Source organism: Cariama cristata, unplaced genomic scaffold (genome assembly GCF_000690535.1).
Source record: "Cariama cristata isolate BGI_N322 unplaced genomic scaffold, ASM69053v1 scaffold42179, whole genome shotgun sequence".
Lineage (NCBI taxonomy): Eukaryota > Metazoa > Chordata > Aves > Cariamiformes > Cariamidae > Cariama > Cariama cristata.
The window spans coordinates 9,030-18,165 of record NW_009636045.1 but is presented as its reverse complement, the minus strand read 5'-3'; the positions used below and the strand labels follow the sequence as shown (position 1 = coordinate 18,165).

At 41.4% G+C, this 9,136-nt stretch overlaps 1 protein-coding gene across 1 annotated transcript in view; it reads right to left on the bottom strand.

Annotated features, from left to right (window-relative positions):
* The window catches only part of PID1 (phosphotyrosine interaction domain containing 1), a 55,577-nt gene extending 47,096 nt beyond the window's left edge, over nt 1-8,481 (bottom strand). Inside the window, 2 exon segments of the mRNA XM_009707761.1 lie at nt 5,014-5,186; nt 8,475-8,481. Coding sequence (XP_009706063.1) covers nt 5,014-5,186; nt 8,475-8,481 — 180 coding nt within the window.
* Nucleotides 8,482-9,136: the final 655 nt, after the last annotated feature.

The window sequence follows — 9,136 nt, the reverse complement described above, 5'->3', positions numbered from 1 at the left end:
CAGCGGCTTTGGTGAAAGGGCTCAGAGCTGCAACGGGAGGGCAGGCTGCAGGAACGCAGAGGAAGGCCCTTGGCATTGCACAGGCACTGCCCAGCTCTCCCAGAAATGAACTCAAATCCAGTTAAAAGGTTGACATAAGTGTAACAACATCAGGTGTGTCCCAGAGTTGCAACAGTCAAGCTCGGTGCCTAACTGCTGACACTACCACTGTCCCAGAGAAGCCCAACTGTGGCCATGGCCCCTTCTCGCTATACAGGCCCCAAATAACCCCCACCATAATCACCACCCTGCAGCAAGTTTAGTACGACCACCATTTTCTTTTTGCTTCCTGAGTGAAGCAATTAAGCTATTCTGAAAGACTAAGCTCCATTTATTTATATTACTCCTTGGCTATTTTTTAAATCTCTATCAATATGTGCAAGACTTGATTTCAAAATGCCAGTACCACTTTAACGCCACTTATACAAATTGTTAAACAAGACTTTCATCAATCTTCAACTAAGATACGCCATCGCAGAAATTTCAGCATCATACCTTCCACAAAGCCTGAATTAATAATCTCACCAACTCAATTCAATAAAACAGGCAAGCAATAAGTATCATGCCTGCAAATGCCACATCATTACTATATGCTTTCCCACTTAATAAAAGCATACTCTTAAGAACGCAATTGTTTACACTGTTTATGCTCCTCTCATCTCAGCCTCCCAGGCTGTTGAGAAAATTTTGTCTGCTGGTAGGAACTGGAGGAATAAGATTGCCTGACTCTGGTGGATAACAACGAGCTACTGATTATTCAGCACTGACTTCACTTTGAAGAGCCTTCCAATAGAAAGGGGAAAAAAAAAAGTTAAACCTATGATACCACTTCAAAAATTGCAGGCAGCATTTTTAACCTCTGTCCTTTTGCATTACTGCAGCAGTCCCTGGAAAACCTACAGCAAAAGAGAGAGAGTCATTTAAGCAGTTCCCTTCATGCCACCACCATAGCTCAAAGGGACAGAAATCAAGAAACATTAGAATCAGTGTAGGCCTATTAGGACATTAAGGAAGAATAAAACACACAGAACTTAAATAAAATCTGTTAAAAGGCACAGAGAAAGCACACATTTCTGAGTAAGGAGCAACTTATTTTCTGGAGATACTCCAGATTTTCAGTTTCCAGCTGGTGGTACTTAGCGTCGTGATAAGGGAAGAGGAGGTTTCCAGCTGAAACACAGGACTGCACAACATTTGACATGAAAGACCTACAAGTAGGACAGCCATAGTCTAATAAAAAAACCTCAGGATCTGAACAAGGATGGACACATTTTTATATACACGCATCTAAATCACACTCATGCCTGTATACAGAAACATGCTCTATTTAAATAAAAGCAAGTTAGGAACCTGTGATTAAAAGTGTGGTCCAGCTAGTAAGAACAAAAGACTTATTCTCATTCTTTTTTGTCCTTCCCGAGCAACAGGTGGTTTAGCTTAAGCAGAGGCTCACCATTTACAGGTATACAATAAGCCAGTTGGGCTTTTTCATTCTTTGGAACAGCTACTGACCTTAACACTTGGTGCTCCAGCATTCACAAAGACCACGTCCATCGCAGGGAAGAGGCAGGATGCACGTGGGTGCTCAACGGCAGCTGCCAGAGATGACAACCCTCTGGACACTGCATCCCACTGCCCTGCCCCAGCAGTTTCAGCTGGAGGAGGACAAGAAGCTGTGATTCCTCTGGGGCCAGAGACCTGCCTCTCACCTGATGTACACCATGGCTCAAATGAAAGCGAACAATCCCCCAGGAAAAAAAACAGAGTCCAAGCGCTTTATTGTACCCAGAAATCCTGCTCTGTTTTAGGCTGTCTGCTAAGTGGGGCCGCAACAGTCCAACCCCAGGGTGCAAGACTGTCACTCCCCAGTTGCAAACAGGACTGGTGGGGAAGGGGGGCAAGAAGGTGCCGTTTGGGAACTACAGCCTCCGAGTCAATCCCTGTCTCTCTCAGCAACCAGCAACACAAACTCTGAAACGTGTGCGCCTAAAGCTCTGTGCTGCAAATCAATGCAAATACTATCTGTTTCTGCTGTTTAGTGAAATCATGCCCATGAGTGTAGAGGAGTGGGAACGGCGACAGCACAGCCAGCCCAAGCAGGCATGTGTAGATGCGCAGTAACAGGAGGAATGAGACTTAAGCCTTCCTCTGTAAGTAAAAAAATATATTTTAGGAAACATGATGGCAACAAAGTTGCATCAGATCTGGAATTGGGCAGGAAAGGCAAGCACTCTGAACTTGTTCAATTATTTAAGTTTCCAGATTTTGTGGGGGTTCATCCTAGATTACTTTAAGCAAGACATTTCTCTGCTATTCTTAAAACCATCCCATTCAATTACAGAATGAGATTGGATCTCAGCAGAAAAGTTTTGTTTCTTCAGGATTCAGTAGCTAACGCCAAATGAAAGAGAAGACAAGCCTGTCTTGAGATGAAAGGACAAGGAAAAGAGCAATCGCATAAGAAACCCAATGCCCAGACCTCTGATCAGCAAAGCAAATTGCATGTGTCAAGCTCCCATAACAAGATGGTGCCAGCTGAGGCTTATGTTAAAACTGTGCAATAAAATTAGATGTCTGGAGCCTCTGTCAGAAGAATGATGCTATCTCATTAATGGGATTACATAGAAAAATTGGAGGGATTTCAGTCAAGAGGAATAAAACGATTAAGGATCAAAAGAGTGTGACTCATAAAAGAAAGTAAAAACCGGATGCTGTGCTCTTGCCTGAAAAGCCCACATCCCAGAACTGGAGAGGCTCGGTGGTACCAGCGACACCACAGCATCTCCCCTCTTACACCTGAAGTAACAGTGATAGATCAGATCCCTCAGAACAAAAACTCATATTATAAAATACTGGTTTTGTTATGGCAACACTATTATCGTATCACTCAGCAAGAAACTAATAATCAGAGGGGAAAGAGGAGAAGGCGGCTAATTACCTATAAACAGCTGGAGGATACAAGACCTGTGAGAGAAAAATACATTTAGCTGGAAAAAAAAGAGAGGATAAAAAGAAAGAGATTGTGACTAGAGAGACTAGAGACTGGGTAAAATTAGAGCCTTTCAGTTAATGACTGGAGAGGATTTCTTAGCCATAGGAACAACATATATGTGGAATCATCTTCCCAATGACTGGAAGTCACAACTGGAAATCACAACTGCTGAATCACCTGAAGAGGGGCTGGGCACCACCCCAAAACCACCGCCCTAAGACTCCAGCACTGGCAGGAGGTGAACTAGCTACAGTGGGAAGGAGAGAAGGAGAAACAGTGCAAGTAGGAAAAGGGGAGCGTTGTGGCAGCCGATGTTCCCTAGTCACCACTACTACATTACATTGCAAGAAAAATAAATGAATAAATAAAAGAGATGTCTAAATATAGAATGAGATTCTCTTCACTGAGGGGTTCAACATCTCTCTGCAATCCATCTTTTCCAGTTGAAGGACTGAAGCTTAAGGAAAAATGTTCATTTAAATTCTACACACATTCACAGAGATAAACTGATTTCAGAAAGCATTATTATGTCTGAACTCTTTCTCACTAGGGGTGAAAGCCAGATACTTTGTGAACCATTTTTATGATAGCTAATATTCTCTAAAAATTCATTAGAAGTCAACATACAGGGCAAAAGACATCACCGTGGAAGAGCAGATACTAGGAGCTACTGTACAAAGCATATTAGGGGCATTTGCCCTACATTCCTCTGTGTCAGCACAGGGCAGCACTACTTCAACATCCAGCAGTGGTCTTGTTTCTTGGCTGCTGTGACAGGCAAAAAGTCAAACAAAAATTACACTTCCCAAGAAGAAACTTTGCTGAGGAAGTGCCAGACCTGGAGGTGCCCAAGCAAAGCCCTTCACAGCATGCCCACAGCCCGTGCTGTCCGCACAGTATGCCAAGAGAAGCAGGGAAACACACCAGGAAGCAATTTCTTCCAACCCCATCTCACTCACATCAGATCCTCCAACAAGAAGGAATGTGTGCACACATGTGTGTGTATACACACTGGCAGGGGAGGGGGTTAGGACATTTAATTGCACTTTGGACCTTATACAGTACATGTAGCATCAGGCAACAGCTCTTCTAGAGCTGACACTTAACAGAGCAGTGGAAGCTGAAGCCCAGTTCTCTCCATTTTCACCAAGATCCTCAAGGGTGGGTAGATAGTCCCTACAACAGACAGTCAGGCTGGCTGAAGGGGACTTGGCTACCAAACCCTGACTGGCAGCACAGGCCAAACTGGTACCCAGCTCAGTCTACAAGGTTGCCCATGGCTCTGCAAGGCTAGGCGAGCTCTGTGACCAAGAAAAACTCTTCCAACAGAAAAAGCAAACAGAGCAGATTTGTTTGCTATTTTTATATGGTTTCTTACCACAGAAGAACACATTTGAAGCTCTTAAGCCATTAAACTTTAAAGAAGAGCTTTTTCAGAAGCTGTGCTTTGATGTAACTGGGAAAATTCACCTTGTTGCTTAACCAAACCAAGATCTAAAGTCTCCTCCCTGCCCCTTTTTCCCTTCTCTTAAAAAAAAAAACCAAACACAAAAAACCCACCAAACTAACCTTGAGTTTTAAGCTGCAACTCTATTTCAGTAGGTATATACCTCTGTTAGTACAGATTGCTAAATGCAAACACACAGCATTTGGCCCTTCATCTCCCACGTCAGCACTAGCACTTACAGAAAAAATGGCAGTGTTTTGCCATTTCAGATGTTCATTGCAGGCTCTGAGAAATCCTCCACAATTTGCATTGTGCCACACAACCCAAACCTATTTTTCCTGAAGACCAAAATTTCTGGTCAGAAATGCCCAATGACTTTTTTGATTTAGAAAATTTATAGTAATAGTAGCAGTTAATGGGGTTTCCAGAACAACAACAATGACCATGTTGCTTATTTTTAGCTCTTTAGAGTTCTCACACATACATGGGACACCTCCCCAGCAGTCTCGTTCTTTAAGTTTATACTCCCGAGTACCTTGCATCCAGTGTGAGCCCGGGTCTTCATGTGGGGAGTTGTTGTGCACAGCTCAATGGCTTCTGGTTCGTGGAAGATCACTGTTGGGAGAGGCTCCTTCCGAAGAGTTAGGACATTCAACTTAGTCTTTAACATTGTCTGAAAGTGCTAAACAGAGAAAGAAAAGCAATTATCTCCAGTTCTACTGTAGAAAAATGAGAGTTAATAGTTGGACGTGTCTGCCTGTTTCACTTGCTGTTCAGTGACTTGGAAGTTTCCATGGGGAGAGTTAACAAGTTTTATAATTTAAGACAGTGAACATTCATTATTACTATTAGTAACGTGGAGACTCTTTTTAATTAAAAAAGATACACACACACAAAATGAGAGGATTCATTAGAATCCATGTATGTCCCCAAAAGGGTCTAAATTCAACCTCTGATCATGGCCAGGCATATTATACAACTGTTCACAGACCCAGCTCCTCTACTAATGACCACGTGGAGGGAAGAACAGGGGATTAAAGACCATTCAAAGAACTATGGATTCATCCTTTCTTGTTTTCTTTCCTCTGTATTTAAATCTCATCCTATTGACCTTTGTAGATGTTACCGTTCCCACTGAGCTGAATGCCTCATCAGTTTGCCTTTAGCATGTGAATTTTAAATTATCTTCCTTTGTAAGCAACAGTTCCTCTAGTTTCCAATGTAAATGCCACTGCTGGTACTAACAAATAGATGTCACTCAAAACTTGTCACTTGCTATAACAGACAAGAAATAACTCCCCAGGCGTGGGTGAAGAACTATCCAAGTGAACAGTAATGTCGTCAAATGAAGTTTCTCAGCAATTGCTTAAAGTGAAGAAAGCCAATCCTTGAAAGATGTCCAAATCAATTTTGTGGAATCAGGGAAGTCAGAGAAATTTTTCAACATTTAGATGTTTCTTTGAACTGACCTTTGAGAAACAGAACATTTTCGCTTGCTACTACATATCTAAGGGGGAAAATATGCAGATATGAAGCAAATCAACATAGTATTCCCAGCTAGTAAGATACTGCAGCACTGTCTAAAGAAATACACATTTATTAAAGCTTCATAACTTGACTCTTATAAATCAGCAGTTATTAGACATATGTGCAATGACTTCAGATTACTTTCATCAAAACCAGAAATCAAAACCCATTTGTTCCAACTTTTGATGGGAGATTCTTAACTTGTTTTGCAGTCACGCCTTTCCTCAGCCTCCCCTTCACCTCTGCAAGGCAGACAAACTTTACAGGGTCTGGCTTGCAGAGAGATGCTAAGTGATTTCCCAGAATCATACAAGAAGTCTCTATAAGAGCTAGAAAATCAACTCAGGTCCTTGCTTTTCAGTCCTGTGCTATAGGTGAGGAGAGTGCCTATTAAACATGTTATTTATACACAGGGGATGAATCAACTATTTAGATACTATGCTGTTTTCATATAGATTTTTGTGGATTCGAGTATTCTATTGAAAAGGCATGAGAATTTCTTAGAAATAAACTTCCTACCTAATTCATAAATACTTTACCATTAGCTAACTGAAAGTCTGTTAATACACTTCTAAAACAGTTTAATCCTTAGTTCATCAGTGTTTCGGTCTAATAATTATGATACTGGATCTACAGCACCTTAAACACTCTCATAAGCGTATTCAAGGCATAAACACTAACAGTCTGTGAAAATAGTACTTGTTTTCCTACCTCACACGTGAAGTTACAGCCTGTTACAGCAATACTTTAGGGCCTCCATGTTGTTTGTGCAAGCATTCAAGTTTCCATCCCAGTGAAGAAATCTACTCATATTATTGTTCATCTGGCTCATATTACACATTATCCCATTCACTCTCCCGAACACAGCTCCAGCAAAAGAGTACTCCATTTAAGATGATTACACATTAAAGAATATTCTTTGACACATGTTTCTGAGGATAACAGAGCTCTTTGCAGCAAGGATTACAAAACTTACTGAGAAAACCTATTTCATTTTACCTTTCAGTTGCGATTAACAGCCTTTTGTTTGGAGTTTCCTAGCCTTCTCTGGTGAAGTTGTTAGCAAAGACTAAACAACAGATAATCAGCCATGACGAGTGTAAAGCAAGCTCAGAGTCTGAGATCCTGAGTTTGAAGGAGCATCGCCGATTACCAACCACAGCGCTGGGCTTGCTGGTCCCACTAACTAATTGCTATCTACTACAACTGTCATTCTCTCTATTAGCTTGACTTGCTTTTATGTTTAGGCTCTAGGTCTGCTAACTTGCTGCAGAGGTTGTATTTCTGGAGAAGAAAATATGCAGAATGGAGAGGGTGCTGTCACGCACAGGTCGCAGCAATTCCCTGCCTGTGAACAGTCCCTTTTCAAGCAAAGGGAAATGTGGTCTCCAAGGCCATCTGTTGCCTCGTGTGTCCAGGGGATGGAAGAGGAAGGCAGAGGTGGAAAACTTAACTAAATGTATTTTAAACCTGAAATTGTACTATTTTGCTGGTGGGCCAATTTTGGATCAAACCAGAGATAACGGTTGTGAAATATCAGGTTGAAGATGATCTTATCCTAGCATTTAACTTCTCCCTCCCCGTGGGCTGAAAGAGCTCCGTTTCCATAGATGATCTGTTTACAGAGGTTCCCAAATAAAGAACAGTGCTTCCATCAGATATTCAACAGGCCAAAAACCTCCATTTAGCCCCTCTGAGTACTGAGCTTGGACCTCCAAAATGGTTCTTCTCCTCTGCTAACATCTGTATCACCTTCAGTAGGATTACTGACAGAGAGAGTACAATTTGATCAAAATGAGGAAAACTATGACAAGGATCTATTTTTTTTTCATGTTGTAACAACCACATACACAGTCTGCCTTACAAAGGCAATTCAATACTTGTAAGAGCAGCAAGTTGGAGTGGTTGAATGCCAAAAACGCTACAGCACAATTGGCAGCAAACAGATAATTAGTTGCCAGAGAAGTACAGGACGGATTGGGGGTGGACACAGAAATAGCCTTTTGCTTTGGACTGCATGGCTAGTGCAGACAACACTGCGCTCCCTGCGCACAGGTCATATGATGGCTGCCATAAGAAAATCAAGTCTCTACCAGGAGGCATCACGCAGTGAGCCCCCAAATAAGCAAGTTATTTAAACACATGCCTAACTTTCACTATGTGAGCAGTCCCAGTAAAGCACACATGGGTAGTCAATGGGATTATTCATGTGCTTAAGCCAAGAACAGGATAAAGTGCTTTGCTGAACCTATTTTTTAGTTTCCACTCCAAACTGGCATCTCCTGCGGAAACTGTTGGCAAATGCTGACCTCTAACAGCAGCCAATGTATTTTTTGAGAAGAGGCATTATCTCTCCACTGCTGTGAACCCAGAATATTTCTTTAAAATGCTTTAAATTCACAAAGTTCTTGAAAAGCATGACTTCAGCAATTCAGTGAATAAAGGTTCAGGGAACATTATATCATCCACATTTCATGTGCCAGAACCACTAGGTTCATTTGGTAGCTCTTATACTGAAAATGATCAAAAGAAGATATTCTTAAGTGCTGTGACTATAACAACAGCTCAAAACTGCACATCATTCATCCTTTGTCCATTTAAATGGTGCTACTCATACAGACCTTATGTTTGAAAGAAATGCAAGGAGCAACATAACAGTAAGAAACTGGCAGGAAGTTTTAAAATTTCTTGAGCAAACAAAACACCTTAATTGCCAAAGACAGGATGAGAGCTGTAATTAGCATTGTATTTTCCTATTTGCTGAACATGAAATCATTCAGAGCAAAATTTAAGTAAAGCCCCTAATAACATTGGGAAATTATCTTAATACAAAACCATAGTTTTCCTTATTCAAGGATTCAAGTTCCATCATTTTCTTTTGCTTAGTTTACCAGACTTAATGGCATCCTTTCCACCTATAGAAGAAAACTAAAGGGTGTATAACTGGTAGCCCAAACCTGTAGCAGGCCAAGACTGTCACTACAGAGGTACAATAGATACTTAACTCCTCTGTGACCTTCAAAGTGCTCTCTATTTCAATGAACTCCCTGTCATCACTAACCCGCTTAGCTACACGTTAATTGAACATAAGAATCAAGAACTTCCAAATTGTTTTCAACATATATTTTGTT